This window comes from Protopterus annectens, chromosome 10.part0 (assembly GCF_019279795.1).
Source record: "Protopterus annectens isolate FY-2018-M chromosome 10.part0, PAN1.0, whole genome shotgun sequence".
Lineage (NCBI taxonomy): Eukaryota > Metazoa > Chordata > Ceratodontiformes > Protopteridae > Protopterus > Protopterus annectens.
The window spans coordinates 1,137,741,978-1,137,761,217 of NC_056744.1; the positions used below are offsets into that span (position 1 = coordinate 1,137,741,978).

At 38.7% G+C, this 19,240-nt stretch overlaps 1 protein-coding gene across 7 annotated transcripts in view; it reads left to right on the forward strand.

Annotated features, from left to right (window-relative positions):
- Positions 1 to 19,240, forward strand: part of NEXN (nexilin F-actin binding protein) — a 955,560-nt gene that overhangs the window by 889,128 nt on the left and 47,192 nt on the right. For all 7 annotated transcript variants that reach the window (XM_044085866.1, XM_044085869.1, XM_044085863.1 and 4 more), the window contains one exon: positions 16,981 to 17,169. In XM_044085866.1, the coding sequence (XP_043941801.1) occupies positions 16,981 to 17,169 (189 nt within the window). The remainder of the gene's footprint in view (positions 1 to 16,980; positions 17,170 to 19,240) is intronic.

Below are 19,240 nucleotides of genomic sequence, written 5' to 3' on the forward strand. Positions count from 1 at the left end.
GTAGTGCTGGGGTGCTCTCAGGAGCCTTGAACCAGGTTTCAGTCACTGCACAGACCCTTGAACCAGGTTTCAGTCACTGCACAGACATCGATGTTCTCTATACTGAGGAGGGCTTTGAGAACGTGCATCTTGAGGTTTAGACTTCTGGCATTGAGCAGCATTACCCTTAGTTTTTTTTTCAATTGTGTTTTCTAGGGAGGTGGGTTTGTCTTTTGAGCCTTGCCTAAAAAAGGCACTATGGGGGTGGCAAGAGCCTTGGCCAATATTCGGAAGCCCAGGGGTGACAGGTGCAAGCCGTCCCTTGCGAAGCAGCGTGGTTTGTCAAGCATGTCATCCCAAGCGGACAGATATTGGATCCCCTTTGAATGACACCAGTAATTAAGCCAATTGTTAAAGCTGATCATTTTGTCTCTGTACTGTGGCATCATTCTTGGTGAGGGTAAGATGCTGCTCAGGGTCAGGGTCATACCGGCCTGGGCTACATAATCAGAGAGCTCCTCTATGTCTCTTTTCATGTAGTCCTGGGAGGTACGTCTCAGGTCATTCACACCGGCATGGACAATGACTGAGTCATATTTGTACTTGCTTTGGAATGACCTGAGTGCTTGTGTTATGTGGCGGATTCTAGCGCCCGACAGGCAGCTTACTGTAACCTTTTCCTTGTTCAGTCTGGTGAGCGGGACGTCAGTGTGTCTGACTATGGAGTCACCTATTACAAGTGTATCTGGCATGTTGTTTAGCCTTAAGGGCTGTGACTGTTTAGCACACTGACTTTGTGAACTATGTGTTGCATGTGCTATGTCTTGAGGTAGTGGTCGCTTGGGTGTCTGCTTTGGAGGCCTCTGTTGTTTTGGTAGATTTTTAATTAGAGCCTCTGAGTATGTTTTTGTGTTTATGTGTTTGGTTTGCAGTTGTGATAGGTCTATGTGAGACTGGGATTGTGGTGTGCGTGGTTACCTTCTCCTCCTGACTGGTTTTGCCAGTACTGAGTTGAGAGAGCTCAGCCTCCAGTTTGGCTATAGAGTTGCATCTCTCACATATATTTGTATTTGTTGGGAGGAGGAGAGGGTTGTCTGTGTACATGAGGCAGTTGTAACATTGCCTCAAGATTCCCAGATTCACCAGCTGAACAGGAGAGGACGCCAGCAACTGACCCTTCGACATGCTAGAATAGTGTATAGGATTGCTGTGTAACTGAGTCAGAACGGACCTATTGGGAAATGGGTACTTAAGGAGAGTTAGGTGAATGAAGTACTTCCTTTTTGTTTAAGAGTGCTTTATCTGTATAAAAATGCTTTAGGAGCAAGTGCTGGTCTTTTCAGATAGAGAATAGACTGTTTAGATTGCAAGTAGAGCAGTTCTAAGGGAAAAATTGAAGAGCAGACTTTGCGGAGCCAGAAATAGTTTAAACTTGATTAACTGGCGCTGCCCGATGCTGCTCTATGAGCAATTTCGCGCAAAAGCGGGCTTTATAGCAGGGGGGTTGAAAAGAGCTAGGAAATGGCCCAAAATGGCCAATAAACTACAAGTTGCTGGGCTGGAACCACTCCTTTAGGGACAAATAGGCTGCTCAGTGCTCCCCACTCCCACTGGTGAACAAAGAAGCTTCCTCCTATCCAAATAAGGATATGGACAGCACAGGAACTATGACACAGCCCAGAGATCAGCAAAATCTGAAGAATGGACTATTCTAGTTCAGTAAAGGCGGGAAAACAAGGATATTTTTTTGTTTTTTTGTTTTTTTTTTTGTTTCAAACAGACAAAAAGATACAGTAACAAACAGTAAATGCTTTAAATCGGCTAGCGCACTTGAGTGTGTTAGCCTAACAGTTAAATTAAGCAGAAAACAAACTTTTTAAAGTGCAAACAGTTCAGAAGCAAACACAAATACAGTAGATCAACTTGCAGAGCTAGTTTAGTAAAATAAAAATGCTTTTAGGCGAAATACAGTCGAAATACAGCAGTCAAAAAAGAAAGCCAGAAAAATACTTATAAATCAAAGGAAAGTCACTCTTTCACTCTCTGCTGCTTGTAGAACTCTGCAGGACACCACGAGGAGCTGTGCTGAGTCATATATAAGCGGGCTTTATAGCAGGGGGTTGAAAAGAGCTAGGAAATGGCCCAAAACGTCCAATAAACTACAAGTTGCTGGGCTGGAACCACTCCTTTATGGACAAATAGGCTGCTCAGTGCTCCCCACTCCCACTGGTGAACAAAGAAGCTTCCTCCTATCCAAATAAGGATATGGACAACACAGGAACTATGACACAGCCCAGAGATCAGCAAAATCTGAAGACTGGACTATTCTAGTTCAGTAAAGGCGGGAAAACAAGGATTTTTTTTTTTTTTTTTTTTGTTTCAAACAGACAAAAAGATACAGTAACAAACAGTAAATGCTTTAAATCGGCTAGCGCACTTGAGTGTGTTAGCCTAACAGTTAAATTATGCAGAAAACAAACTTTTTAAAGTGCAAACAGTTCACTGTAAGCATGTCTTCCACTGGGAGACAGTAATGCTAGAACTTGTAAAAGCTGTCAAGAGGGCAGTGGTTGCTTCTAAGGAGCGATGGTGGGTCACTCCTCAGGATTAGCAAGCTGACTCACTGTCTACCAACTGGCTCTTAACAGGAAAAGGAGGGCTATCATGACTCCAGGGCAGGAATGTATGGGATTGTAGGGTTTTTGCCTAGCTCATCAATGTCTGACAGCCCACCCAAATCAAAAACACACACACACAAATCAACTTGTTTTTCTTATCAGTTATTAAAGGAGAAAGCAACAGCAGATATGATGGATGGATGGTGGGGTGAAAAAAAAAGTAAGTTGTGCAAGAATTTACCAAAACAGTAGATCTTTAAACAGATAATTGTCACAGTAGTGCTAAAAGAATGGCAAATCCTGCCAAAGATAACACACATCTAGCCATTGTGCCAAAGCTTAGCTGTTCCTTCTTCACGCACCATATCTCCAATCTTGGACCTAGCAATATTTTAAAAAGTCCCTATTTTTTGGTCCTTTGTCACCCCTATTATTTGTTGCATTGTCCAGATGTTAGGTTCTAAGAGGTTGAGAGGTATGGTGTGATCCAGCACCACAACCCCTCAGCAAGAGCTCCTTTCAAAAAATAAATAAATAAAGGACTTGACTGTAATAAGCCGATCGATACACTGTAAGTGACTGGCTTATTACAGCTGGATCTATAGCTCGCTGCTCTTAGTTGCAGTGAATTTTTAGTTAAATGCTAAAAAAAATTCTAAACAGATGGGATGTCATGCTCCCAGTCTCTCATACACTCAGACACACGCAGACATTCTGCTTTCAGACATGCACCATTCATTTTCTCGTGCATCGGCAACTCTCTCTGTCATACACTCACAGACACATTATGTTCCACACACACACACACATTATGTTCCACACACACACACACACACACACACACACACACTATGCTTTCACACATGCACTGTCCTGCGTCTCAAGCAGCACCAACTCTCTCATACACACGGATACAAACCCTTTCCTGCATGCACACAGACATACATACTGCCTTCACACACGCACTGTTCTTTCTCTCCTGCATTAGTCACTGTCTCTCATTCATGCATACACAGCCTTTTCTGCATTCACACAGGCATACACATTACTTTCTCGCATGCACTGTTCATTCTCTCATGCATTGATAACTCTGCCATACACACACACAGTCTCTTCTGCATTCACACACGCAGACATTCATTGCTAACTGTCTCATACACATGCTTATAGTCTCTTCTGCATTCGCACACACACACACAGATATTCTGCCTTCACACATGCATTCACGAACCCACATGCAATCAGAACGAGAAACACACTCATACACATACATACGCACAGCAACAGATTTTCACAGGAACGTGCAGATATATGGCTCTTTTATTTTCTCTTGGATAATGAAGTTTTCTGGCAAGTTGGGGGCTAAAGTGGATAGTTACAAAGGTATTGGCAGTGCTGTGATCCAGCACCACACCCCCTCAGCAAGAACGCCGCCAAAAAATAAAAATAAAATAAAAAGGACTTCACTGTTATAAGCCAATCGATACATTGTAAGCGATCGGCTTATTACAGTTAGATTTATACCCCGCAGCTGTTAGTTGCAAGGGCATATGCAAATTACTTAGATAAAATAATAAAAAGGAAACCTGGATGCTCCTTTTTTATGGTACACTAAGCTCAGATGCATGTCATACCACCCCCACCCCCATCTCTCATACACACAGACATACTCAGACATTCTGGTTTCAGACATGCACTTTCCATTTTCTCAGGCATTGGCAACTCTCTCTCTCATACACTCATGGGCACAGTCTGTTCAGCATTCAGACACACACACACACACACTGCTCACTCTCTCTCATACATGCAAACAGCCTTTTCTGCTTTCACATAGACATACAGATTGCTTTCAGGCATGAATTCGCTCGCAGACATGCAGGCAGAAACACTCATACACATACATACACACACTGCAGCAGGGTAAATGGAGACAGCATGTATATGAAGAACGTACAGTAAAACAAAACCCTGAAAATAGTAACTAATAGCATTGCAGAACAAATACAGAACCAGACAATATTACTTTTGCGGCAGAAATTTGTATGCAGTCTACTTACCAAAACACTTAATAGCAACTAATGTATTTATCCCGGGGACTTTGCCTGCACATACGCTGGAGGAAACTCTTGATGCAATGCTATTTTTACTCTGGAAGGAAACAGCAGACAAAATAGAGTTCCACAACAAGTTATGCAGGACTTTCTATTAGCTGATAAACGGGCCCTCCTAGATAATGTTGATGTCACACTGTGGGAGGATCAGCAGGAGAGGGAACTACTGATGTCACTGTGTCGAAGGTACGTCATGAAGGTGGAGACCTATTCCACCTCAAAGGATGAGATACTAAAGAATGGGGGATGGGTTTTCCTGCCCTACGCTAGAGAAAGTAAGAAATGTAGAACTAACTTTTTGTTGCATTCTTGTAACCGCAGATGGCTGGGACGAGTTTATAGGGATAAAAGAACACTTGGGGTTGAGTTAAATTGTGGTCGAGCCTGGAGTTTTCCTTTAATGTTGGTCAATAACAGATGAGCTTACTGTTGCTCAGTAACAGATTTTTTTTTCCCCTTGTCCAAAATCATTTAATTAGGTATGTAGAGCAGTGTACCGATGGGTACGTAGGTAGACTGATTACATAAATAGATAGATAGCTAGGTGAATGGATCATTCTGCTTTTAGAGGGAGCTAATGCCCCCTTAGCCCCCTACCTCCAGCATGATTTAAAGATGGAGAATGAGGAATTAGGGGGTTGCCAGTCCTCCCTTGCAGACAGAATTAAAAGGAAGCATAAAAAGTTAAGTCTGTCATATGGATTACATTGTGTTTGTTGCTGCTTAGATACCATTCAACCAGTCTCTGACATATGTGAAATGGTGTAGCAACTATCAAACTACAGTACAGGTGAATAGTTTTGACAGTATGGAAAAACACTAAGAAGGCCCAGTGTGGTACAGTAATACCCATGGTCCTGTACTTATTGTATACCTGTTAGCAGAGAGTCGCAACAGAGGTATGTTTTATGGAAGAAGGGCATTGCTGTTTCTGGTAGGCTAATTAATAAAGAAGTAGGGTTGTGGCTTACTAATAGAAGAACTGAAGTACCGTGTTCAATAATAACGGAGGATAATATATCTTGTAGAAAAGTATAGTGCTGTATACATTCATTACTGAAGGAGGAGGAGGATAATAATATTACTTATTTGACATTTGTTTACTGGGAAAGTCCATTTGGGTCAAATAACCCATTTTCAGTGGAGGCCTAGGAGAAAAGCTCCATAATGCACAAATAAAAAAAAATATTTAGAGATGAAAATAATTTCAGTGATTACACCTTTGGTAGCAGATATCTACATTTAAGTCAGGCTAGAAGAGTTAGTGATACATTAATACATAGCAAAAAATGAAACAGTCATTTTATAATATTAACTTCAAGTCATGTCTTTTAATAAAACAAGACTAAATCTATATTTGTTACATGAAAGTACGATCAATACAACAACAAAAACAAAGTACGGAAGAGCTTTGTAGTCTGTATGTCATGTGGCCATTAATGTAAAAGTAAGGCATGTCCCTAGAAGAAGTGCATTTCAGTGAATGGTGTGTTTGTCAGTAAGGCAGCTGGCAAATCGGGTCTATATTATATCCTCAAAGTGTCAGTTATCCAAACACCTAATGGTCGACCCATAAACAGCGAAAGCCGAAAATCGCAAATGGCCACTTCCGCCATTTTTTTAACAGGAAAACTATTCACTTGGCAATTATTGGGAATTTGCCCTTTGCTCCAATGTCGAGCAGTCTTGGAGTTGGTACATTTAGGGGGTGTGGTGGCACAGCCCCCCACATCGGGGATGTGGGTGAAGCCCCCCACTTGTTTAGGGTTCTAAAGTTTGTTCGCAGGCCAAGCAGATTTTTTCCCTGTGAAAAAATTCATAGAAGTGGCCGTTCATGGTTTTCAGCTTTTGCTGTTTATGGGTCGATCTTTAGGCGTTTGCAGAGTTTAATCTTCGAGGATATAATATAGACCCAGAATAGAAGAGTGTGGCCTTCTATGTAATATGTACTTTGATTAAAAAAAAAGTGACATTTCTCGTGTAAGTGTACAATGCTAAATGATATGCTCATCAATGAAAAAGTCAGGCAGTAGCATTTCTGATATTGTGTGTGTGCAGCTCCACCTACTGAAGAGGAAGGCTCAACAGTGTCAATTTCAGTCTTTTGAACATTTTTGCATTCTATCAAAATAACTACAAATTACTCACTGTTAACACTTAAAATATTTCTGAATTGTTTTTTTCCTACTGCACACCCCAGAACCATAGCTAGGTTATCTGCCCCCCCCCCCCCCGAGCAAGGTGCTGTGTGCAGTTCCTCACTCTACAGCAAGCAGACATTCTGTGAAAAGTGTAAATTCTAAAACTAGTCCTAAATCATCTGCCACAATCGTGACTGCAGATATTAAATGTATTGTGTAAAATGGGAAGTGATAACCAGATGACTGCAGGAATAGAAAAGATATTCAAGCTGATTTTGCAATTAATATAAAAAAGAAAGAGTGAGGACTCAACAAATGCAAAATGTAGTGAATTTATTTATTTACTTTTTGAAATTCTTGATGAACAGGTGGAGAAAATTTTGTTAAAGCAATAAATGAGTTTCTCAAATATGTAAGCCATGCATTGTTGATTTTAGTGGTAAAAAGATCTCTAATACTAGTTTTAGGATCACACATGTCTTCTATGATGTTGAACAGAATATAAAAATGTAAGACAATGGTCCTCAAATTATCTGGGGGCAACGAACTGGTTGCTTTGACTTCCGGCACATTTTGAACCGGTACTTCTGTAAAGCAACTGCAGTAAACAGGCATTGCATTTGACATACAATGAATAAACTACACCACCTGGATAACTTTTTCTTGTGTTTCTACACCTTACTTTAAACTGAACAGTAATGTCCTAACTGAATTAGGCCTGAGGTATTCTGAGGTGCATTTTAGAGCCTTTTCCAACCTTTTGATTGAATGATGGCCTTAAAGTCTTGACTATGGAAAGAAAATAAGTCTTATTTTCTTTTAAGGAAGAAATAAGTAACGGGCAAGCTGTAATGTTCAAGGTCTGATAATAATATTTCCAAAAGAAAAAAAAAATGAAATGGCAAATGCTAACAAGGATACAAAAAGGCATACCTGGAAAACAACCTGCTCCCCCCCTCCCACCAAAAAAATTGTTACTTCCTATGCATCCCTCTGTTAAGTGATTGGGATTAAAGTGAAAGAATAAATGGGCACAACTGTATATTTAAAGCTATTGCTGCCATACATATATATATAAAGTCTTCTCACCCCTACTCTCAAAAGAATTCGGGACAAAAGAACCAAATCAAGGACATATTTTAAATATTCCTCTTATATACGTGAAAAGTGCTAGAATAACATGGGTTGCATTTGCAAGCATTTTCTGTAGGGTACAAAGTCTGAAACACACTTTTGTCATTTAGCAACTAAAATCCATAGCAATTTGGCAGAAAACTACAAAACTTTTGAAGACTGCTCCAAAACATGAGGCATGACACCCATCTGACTCTGCGCCAAGAGGATCTTCTGCACCACTCTCTCCACATCTTCCTCCATCAAACTTCTGAAATAACAAGTGGAAAGTGTAGAGGAGAATCTAGATTGGTGATGCTCCAAAAAGGTGAGGGCACCGGACTGGCGAATATCTAGTCCTGTGAAGAGAAACAGGGCTTGAGCTAGTTGGATTTGATAGCTTTTTTTTCAGGTCTGAGATAATTGGGTCAATTTCTTCTTTTTTTGGATCTGAAGGTGAGGTCAGATCCAGCTTAGATTTTTTTTTTTTTTTTTTTTTTGGACAGCTATGAAACTGAGGTGGATGACGTAGAAGGTTTTGGAGATGAAGTTTTCAACTCTTTACCTTTACGTTTGGGAGACTTATCTCCAGATATAGCCTCTCCAAAGGAAGAAGGTAGTAAGCCTCTCAAAATAAGCTTATTTTTTTCTTTCTACAAGGGCCCTAGGGTTGAACCCAGATGTAAAGGCCTAAGACAATAAATCCACATGGTGTGGGCATTAGACACAGGAAGCTTGTGCTCATACTTCACGCACTTTTTAAATCCAGCAGGGCCTTTCTCCACCATAACCACCACTAAAAAAGGGAAAATTAGGATAGAACAGTTTTTTTTTAATATTAGGACAATGAGAAAAAAGAAAAACTACCAGCAATATTAGCTATATAAAAAGTAAGGCAAATTAGAAAATATTAAGGTTTAAAAGATAATTATATCACTTAAGTGAAAAAATGCTCAAGAGCTATAGTCAACCACTTCTTTCATAAAAAGTGGCAAATGATATCTGAGGTAACTTAGGGTTGGTGCATTATGTGTAAGGGAGAAGCTCGAGAGCTTTTGGTTGCCACAAGCTTTAGTAACGGCCAAGTCAGATCGGAGGATTGGATCCGAACCCATCATTTGAGGAAAGAATGAAAATTAACAACATCAGATCATTTGGTTCTGCTTGCTGTCTGTTCATTTAACATATCTCTAACTTCCTGTAAAAAAAAAAAAAAAAAAAGGGGGGGGGGGATTAAGAGAGTTGCTAGAATAATAGTCAGGATTTTGTTCAACTGCATAATATGAAGAATACTAACACTGAAACTCAAATGTATGTCATTATTTAGTGGCTTCAGTGGTTGGGTCAAAAAACACATTTTATGAGGAACAGACCAAAAATATGAAGCAATAATCTGAATGTTCTGTGAAAATCTAGACAGTTAAGCGATACGGAGGTTAAGTGTAAATGTAACAGACTGCGATACACTACCTCTCTGACAGTGCTTGCTAAGTATTTTACAGCTTTGAAAACCAGAATAATATTTAGCAATTATTTTCCCTTTTAACTAGTAGTACATGGAACAGATAAAGCTCTATGCACTACAAAGAATTAAGATTGTGTCACTGATCATAACCCCTTATTATGTGTTCATAACATGGATGCTAAGATTCACCTCTCGAGCTTTGCTTTTGAGGTGAATTTCTTGGAATCCATGTCTCAAACACATAATAAGCATGTTATGATTGGTGAGGTGATTATAATAACCACGTCCACAGGAACTGCCAAAACGACTACGAACTCTCCACAAAGACAGCAAACACGGATGGTAACTCTCACCGCTACAGAGATGGTTTTAGATTTTTGGTGCTCAATAAAAGATTGTTTTTCAGTTTGGTGGCGTAAGACTGGTATGGTTTTAGATTTTTGGTGCTCAATAAAAGATTGTTTTTCAGTTTGGTGGCGTAAGACTGGTATGGTTTTAGATTTTTGGTGCTCAATAAAAGATTGTTTTTCAGTTTGGTGGCGTAAGACTGGTCTCTGTAGCGGTGAGAGTTACCATCCGTGTTTGCTGTCTTTGTGGAGAGTTCGAGGTGATTATAATTTCGTATTATCCAATAAAATGTGAACCTTTACCATTTAAAGCTGTTCTAACAGTTAAAACTGGACTAATTATGATAGTTTTATTTAGCCATGGAAATGCTGCAGCATCCAGTCTGATCTGTCAGCCATCTCATGAGTCAGCTTAATGTTTATTGAAATCATTCCTTCCCTCTGTTCCGACAGAGTAATACAGATGGCAGTTACTGACAGTAGTACTTAAACAGCTGTCAAATTGAATCCCAAAAGCTTTACTAACAACTTACAGTTCTGGAACTCTTGTTAAAGTCTGCTCGTAAAACATAGGCAATGATTTCAAGTATAAAGTGATTTCACACATACAGTGATTCATATGTAGCTAATTTGAAACTACAAAGCACATCCACCATTACTGTAGAGTAAAATGATTTGACTACAGTCTTCAAAAATATCATAGTACAGATGACTGACTACAGTCTGCAAAAATATCACAGTACAGGATGATTTAGCAGTGGCAGAATCTAAAGAAATGGGCTACTATGCCCCCAGGTGTCTTCATTATTTAGTTTATTTTTTGTTACAGCATGTACTGTAAGAATCCCGTACATTGTACTCCGTTGAAGTCTGAAATTGTTTTAGACATAACCCCCATAGACTTTTGACCTGTGGATACTTCAGCGTGATTCTGGATAACAGCAGACAGGCATTTTGGTCATGTTTTCTTAAAAGAAATTGAATGTTATCAGAGCATTGTTAAATGTAAGCATTAAAATACTCTGATAAAAACATCTTCTTTTGGTTAAACACAGCTTAGACAATTTATTTTGATTTTGGAAGGCTTTGTCTTCTATTGCTTTTTTAATTTAATTTTAAAGTTAAATGTGATTGTAAGTATTCTGGATAAGCTACATCGCAGTGTGTCTGAAGTTAGTGATAATGTTTTGGTTAACCAGTTGCGAAAAGGAGACAGTTTTCATTCTGTAGCCATCTGTAGTTTCAATACATTGATTGCTTGGTAAGTAAGTTTTAGGCATGCCAAAATCCTTGACCCCTGTTTCAGAGCTTATGCATGTCAATACTTCAAAACATATATATATACTGATTTGTATATTAAGAGAGAGAGAGTTTTTGCCTGTAGTCCTTTAAGGAAGAACTTAATTGTAGGAGTTACTGCTACCTGAGGGAAACAGTGATGCATAATAAAACTGCAAAAAATATGGACACATACAGAAGAGTAAGACATATTAGCTTTATAAAGTTGACTGAAGTATTCTAGCAATATTGGAATTGGACAAACCAAAGACTCCAGATCTTGGGAGGATTCCCAGAGTGCAAACCACTTCTCTTTTTGAAGATATGAATTTCATGCATTAGGTCTTTTGGCCGCCTTCAAAATCATTAACACTTTTCAAGAAAACAGGCTATTATCCAAAATCAGATTCCTGTCCTCTAAACTGATATACTGAATGGCTTATGGTCAGTATGTAAAACTCTGCCAACTGCTAAATTACCAGGGATGCCAAATGAGCTGTATACTCTTTGCATTAGTTACGAATACGATAGTATGTGAAATAAATTACAGAATTAAGGAGGCGGGGGTATACAACACCTGAAGGGTTAAGAGTTCCAGTTCTGTTAACATGTGCAGATAACATAATTTGCAAAAAACAAAATTTGGCTAAAAGTAGTAGTTTGCACAAATGAGTGTCTAGAGGTGAGAAGGATGGCTTTAAATAAGGTTTAGGTGTTTCAGTAGAGATAGAGGGTATACATTTTATAATGATTAACATTTCTGGTTAGGTATAAAATTTAGGAATAAAGATATAAGTAGAATTCAATGGGAAAAACAATATAAGAAATAAAACAAACCTGTCTTTTCTGGAGAACATTTAAATTACCATTCAGAAAAAGGTTTATTTGTTAAATTCAATACTGATGGGAAAAATAGCATACTTACCAACTGTATTTATGTTGCCAACAGTATTTAAAATGGAATTAATGCAGGTAATTTTTTTCATTTATATGGGGTTCTAGATTAAACCCAGTAAAAAGAGAAGTTTTGTGTGTAAATAAATAAAAAGGTTTGGGGTTAATTAACCCAGTGGTATATGCTGCTTCATTAAGTATGTACAAAGTGTTAAAGTGAACAAATGAAAAAAGATGAGAGATTAGTAGTAAAACTGTTTAAATACAAATATGATAAAGTGCATAAGTGAAGAAATAAAATGTTACCAAGAGAATTTTTTTTGGAAAATAAAAAACTGATGTTATAGAAAAAGAAAATATGGTATAGGAATGCAATGATAAAACATTACTATGTAAAATCATAGGAAAATCTAACAGATGAAAAAAAACAAAGCTATTAAAAAAAAAAAGCAGCACCTGGTGTAATCAGAAAGTAGAATGTCAAGATTATTTTCTGGAAACTGGTAATAGATAGTAAAAGGGAATATGCCATATAAAAAGAAAAATAATAGAATATGTTAAAGTTGTTAAGAAGAAGAAGCTACTGATGATGTGTTTTTGAAATGTAAAAGAGTAAAAAAAAAAGTTATGGGAAAACTATATAAAATTTTTTTTTGATGATATTAAAGAACTGTATAAAATAAACATGGATATGATTAAATATATATTAAAAAATAGACAAGTTATTTTATGTTGTACATGTTTTATAGAATGAAAGAATAAATGTAATTATGTTTAATGGTAGACGGATTGTAGCAACAGTATTAAGTAAAATCAGATGGTGGTTATGGAAAAAGGAGTGTGGGTCTAATAGGGATGAAAATTTTGTATGATTTTAAAGGAAATAATGAATATGTGTAAATAGATTTGTATATCTATATATTTGTATATTTATAAATATGTAAATAAGGGTTATTTTGTATATAAATAAAGGACCCCTACTATTTTAATTTGATGCCATGGGATCTTTTACAGCCACCTGAGCTATCATCAACTCAAGCAGATAGAACTTTAGTTACCATCTCTTCCAAAGGATGACACATTCAAGGTTGATCTACCTAGTGCAGGAATAAAACCCACAGTCTTTAGCAACAAAGGCAAGTGTGATGCCTGTTGCATTACTGACAAGGCTAAATATTGCTCTTATTCACGTTGATAGGTTTTGTGTTAGCATGCATTTTCTGAAGAATGTAAAGTCTGAAACTCAAATGTATGTCATTATTTAGTGACCTCAGTCCTCAGTGATATGCCAGAAAACTGCATATTTTATGAGAAACAGACCAAAAAAATGAGACAAAAATCTGGACATTTGAAATATATGGATGCTACTTCTCATCAGTGTTTACAGTGTTTTGTTGTTTTTCTTGTGCAACTGTTTCACTAATCTTATGCAGTTCAATAAGTGTGTGGTTGTTGGTCCTGAAATAGTTTTAGTTTGTGCTTCAATATATTTAATTATCTATAGATTGATAATTCAATCACATCTGTGTATCTGTCTATATATTTATGCGTGCATGTGTGTGTGTGTGTGTGTGTGTGTGTGTGTATATATATATATATATATATATATATATGTGTGTGTGTGTGTGTGTGTGTGTGTGTATATATATATATATATATATATATATATATATATATATATATATATATATATATATATATAAAAACACACATACATACACAGTTAATGCTGTTTCCAGGGGTGAGGGTGCAGTGTGTGAAGCCTGTTTTCATCCCTGGTGGCACAGAAAACTTGTTTTCTCTGTGGGAAGTTGGAGGGTACAGAGTTGGAATCCTTTTAGTGCCTTTAAGGCATGCTATAATTTTTTTTTTTTTTAATTAAGAGCCTTTAAGACATGTTATATTAAGTATCCCTGGTGTCTAATGCCACCCCCCTGATCCACATTATGTGAAAGTTCCATTAAGGCATGAGATGTAAGTGTAATCCCTTGTGGCTAGTGTTCCACCCAACCCAGGTGTCTAGAATTATCCTTGGTGGCTAGTGTCCTTCCCCAGTCGCCATTAGTTTTAAGTGCCATTAAGGCACAAGATGACAAAGTATTCCTTGGTGGCAGTTAGCAACCCCCAATCACCATAAGATTCAAGTGTCATTAGGGTATGAGATGACAGAGGTGTTCCTTAGTATCCACTGGCTCCCCCACATTAAATACTGTTAAGGCACAGTAATCTAGTGTTATCCCTAGTGGCTAGTGTTCTTCACTCCTAACCCAGTATTGCACTGTTTGCTCATTATATAGAGGTGTGTGGATGTATAACAGCCACCCCAACTAACCCCATCACACCACACCACACACACACACACTGATTCCATACATATACACACATAGCCCTTCACACTCAGTCTCAATCACACATACATATACACACACCCGCACACAACCTACCTCCTTACTAATCCACATACTGCGACGTCCCAGGCAGACACTTGCAAACACACACATACATATGCAGATCCTCACATACACAGACAGGGAGACAGACACACACGCACTCACACTCACATACTTACTGGAATATACATATAACTGTTAACCAGGTTTCATTGTACTAGACATGACTGACATTTCATACATTTAGAGAGCACAGCAGTTTGACATGTCTTATTTTAGCATAGTCAAAAATTATAAGTCTTAAATTACATATATATTTTTTTCATCCTCCTTGGAACTTCATTTTAACATCCTGGCCTCTCAGTGCCCCTCATTCATGCCAGGTATATAAACTTCTCCCCCCAGGACTTAACTCTAGTATTGCTGGGGCTGGCCGTGGATCCTAGGAGCATCCTGGAAGCTTGGTGCTTCCACTTCCATTCTCAAGAGCACTTTTTATGCCCTACACATTCCCTACCCCACTTCCCTCACTCATCAATTACATTTGAGGGTAATTCACTTCTCTGAACCATGCCTACTCTAAAGGAGCATCATCAATGAGAACCCTTCCTCCTAGGACAGGCCCACCCATCCCTTCCTGATGCTCCGTCAGACACCCAAGCCTCTAATCAAACCCAGATTGACTGGGCAGTAATCTGGGCTTTATCCCTTTATGCCAGCGGAAAGGCAAGATCACAAATTTATATTGTTAATGTTTCAAGTCATTGAAACCTGCTTTGTCACTAATGCTGTGCTCCCTTTTCCGAATGAGGAACTTGGAGAAGCAGCAAAAAGCGAGTGTTATGTTTTTGTATAGATTTTCTCTTTTCTCCAAGGTCATGCTGTCTAGGAGTTAGCATACACAGAGATCAAGGGATGTCTTGAGGTACATTTCATGCAACCTTTTTCCTGGGATGGTGGGGGGGTGCCCCCATAAGAAAACAAAGATTCTCATTATTTTGCTTATGCCATGCATATTGATGGACTTGGTGATGGAAATTTATTAAGGAATAGTCCTGTATTTGTCTCACTTATTTTTGTTAGATACCTGGTAACACAAGAAGAGAGGAAAATATGGACAAATATGATTATAGTGCTGGCTACAGCAATGCTGACTACAGCTGTTCACAATGATGAATGTGGAAATGTAGCACGCAGGTGAAAAGCTGTAAGACAATGTGAGTTATCCCACATTAGTACAGAAGTTGGACCAGCTCTTGACATAGAGGGATGAAGTTCTGACTACAACACAGGCACCAAAATCAGCAATTCATGTGTTTGAAGAGTCTGTCAGAGGAGCATGTCAGTGTGCAGCCATGTCATCTCACCCATCCCAGGGGAGGGATATGGTCCAGCTGGTCTATATTACCATCTCGAATGGTAAAAATATTGAACGCTCACATGAGCGAAAATGGACTAAAATTAACTTGTTTTTTGGGGTAGTGGCACAGTGAGGATTAAGATATTTGCCCTTTCCTCACTGTAGTGTGACCTCGGAGTTGGAATATATATTTAGCGGGGGGGGGGGGCAATACCAAGCTCATTTTAGTCTGTTTTCGATCATGTGAGTGTTCGACATTTTTACCATTCGAGATCGTAATATAGACCTGGTCCAACCCACTGTAATGCCATACCTACAAGAGGAAGAGTCCACAGCGGTGCAGCAGTTAACACTGTCGCCTCACAGCAAGAGGTTCTCCGGTTCAATTCCCTGCTGGGGTGCCTTCTGTGCAGAGTTTGCGTGACCTCACTGCATTCACATGGGTTTCCTGTAGGTATTCTGGTTTCCTCCATATTCCAAAGACATGCATCTGGAGCATTTCTCCCCAGGCCTCCGCTGAAAATAGGCTCTGTCCTAGTCAGACTTTCCCAGTTAACAAATGCTAAATAAATAAATGCAGCATATGGGTGAATATATACTTCTCTAATGGGATAGATCTAAATAAAAAAAAAATGTAATGATTCCATGAAAGATGACCTACTCCAGGGGGAAAAAACAAACTGATCAATCGCAGGAGGCCTAATGGCTAGCAAGCAGTGTGAGGAAAAAGAATATTTAAAAAATAGCATCACACTCCCACTAAGGGTTCTGTGCAATTCTCTCCAGTCCAGAGCTGCCCTGCAACATTTTGGTACTCAATGTATGTTACTGTTTTATGACGCCCTTTAAATGTTTACATCCCATTTATTCCAAATATGGAATGGAAGTCAATTAAATGTACATGAAGCTCCTATCTAAAGGATGTGAAGAATGTTTATATCATTTTTAGTTAGGCATGTGCATACATCACATATTCTGTAACCCAGAAGTATAAACTTTTTGCTGTGTCACAGTCTACTCCATGTGTATGCGGTAAAGTGTTTTATGATGAACATCTGTATAGTGTTTTACTTGGGGATTACCACAACTTATATGCACTCGGGGCAGAATAAGAAGGTATTTATTTTATCGAGTAAAATAATTTCATGTTTAATTGTATGTTATCTGAAGAGCACCCCATACAATCTATGTACCTACACTGGCTCTGTCTTATGTAGATTCTTAATGTTATCTTTTAACTTGTATATGACTGCTGCTAATTATAACTATATATTGTATTACCAGGAACCAGAAGAAACTGAAAGGAAACCAGTCAGGAGGGATGATGTTCCATTTACCCACAAAGTCAACATGAAAGCTCGATTTGAACAAATGGCAAAAGCAAGGGAAGAGGAGGAAAGGAGAAGGATCGAAGAACAAAAATTACTAAGGATGCAGTTTGAACAGCAAGAAATTGATGCAGCATTACAGAAGGTATAACTTTTACAGACAATTGACTGATTTTCAGGATTGTTCTCATAGTATGCTAATCAGTGCATCTTATTGTTCAGATGACTACAACAGTACAGCATTCTTTTGGAAACATTTCAGTTCTTACAATTGTAAATGTCAGAAGTGGTATATTTTGAAACTTGTAAAACTAACAGTACTGTTGTTATTGTCGTTTAGCACTCATTGCCCAACATTTCATTGTATTTAGCTTACAGCTCCCCTCCATTAATGTAGTAATTAGTCATTCCACATACACACAATATTGACACAAACTTGCACACAATAGTGACCCAAAATCGCAGACAGTGTATCAACAGTCAAAAGTCCCCCATGTGTTTAATGCCACCTGTAGTTTAGCAGGTGACACACTTGCCTTTGGAGACTATACACAGACAACATGCACTATAGAGCAGTGCTTCTGTACTATAAAATGGCATACAAAAGTCCTGTGTAATTTGTAACTCATTGCATAGAGGGGAGGGGGAAGACATTAAGAGTTATAACATCTAAGACGTATACATGTGATTCCCAGGGTAGCATGATTGACTATGCAAAACTGGAAACATATATATTATGTCCTAGATTGCGGTGTCTGAGAGTATTATTTTTTCTCTAATGTAAGGCAGTCTCAGTCTTACTGTAGGATGGACATGGGGTGCAGTCCCACCATTGGTTGGGGATGCAAGGGATGCTTGCTTCCATTCCAAAAAGTAACTTTAAAGGAGAACTACATTGTTGTTCTCCTTTAGTTTCACTGTTTTTTTTCCCATAATTCCAGGACTTGCAGTTATGGGTCCTGGAATTAAAAAAGAGAGTTGATGCAAGACCTTGCATGGAGCTATGTTGTATTGCATTGTGACAGCACCCCATCTGCCAGTTTATCTGATAAAACATTAAACTGTACGTTACTGTTGTACAGACTAGTCCCAATAGAGTTAACTAAGAGTCCAACTACATGCAAATGGTTGCAGTTGGATTCCATTACTTTACTTCATTGGGACTAGTGTGGTCCAGCAATCAGTCACACTGTCTTGTTTGTTGCTCAACAGACAGTGATCAACATAGTAGTTTTCTTAATTCCAAAAAATAAAAATATGCAACACCTCCACTGCATAGCAGAAAAATCCCTAGAGTGCAGGAAGATCTGCTACCACATACAACCTTGTCCCGTCCCCACACCCTATGATGCTGGTGCGCGCCCACCAATGGATGTTTACACATAATGAAGTCCTTAGTCTGCTATCATTTCTAATGTTTCTTTATAATCATAATCAAGTATGTCACTATACCACAGCACAGAGGTGTAAGACATCACATTAAGGATCAAAATACACCTTCTGATTTAGGTGCACATAGTTAACTGGTAAGGTATAATGGATTCTATTTCCACACAGGAGCTTGGATTTATATTATATTTAAACTGTTTATACTGCAGTGCAGCACAAGGGTGTGCTGTGTTTCAGACCAGACAGATCACATCTATGTGAGATGATGGAAGTTCAGATGGATGGTAATGACCCATGGCAATAGACAAATAGGGGAGTTTCTGCCAGTATCTTGTTCAAATATTGGACAAGAGATCATATTCTGTGGGGAATTTCCCTGCAGGGACACATTACTGAATTGCAGTTCAGCTGCAGAGACATAAGGCTGTGCCAAATTCATTGTGGACACGGAAGCAAATGGTGCCATGCCCAAAGCTGGAATAGCCGAGAGTGTGTTTATGTGTGTGGGTGGGGGGGCAATGTCCATGATAACCCAGGACCTTACGAACAGCATGCAGTGTGCAGGCCCCATGCAGTGTGTCTGGTGGGCATGTTAGCAGCACGGAAAATGCAGTGTGTGATGGGCAATGCCTTTATGTCAGGGGAAGTGATGAGTGCTGTTCTTGGTGTATGGTACATGCTTGTATAACTACAACTTGTACAGATGAAATCCTATACATTGCTGTAATCACACTTTTGTTCCAATATGTGTTTTAGGTAATACTCCCTAGACAAAATGGCTACCCTACAAGAAATAAAAAGCATTCCTCTGAGCAAGTATTCTCTGT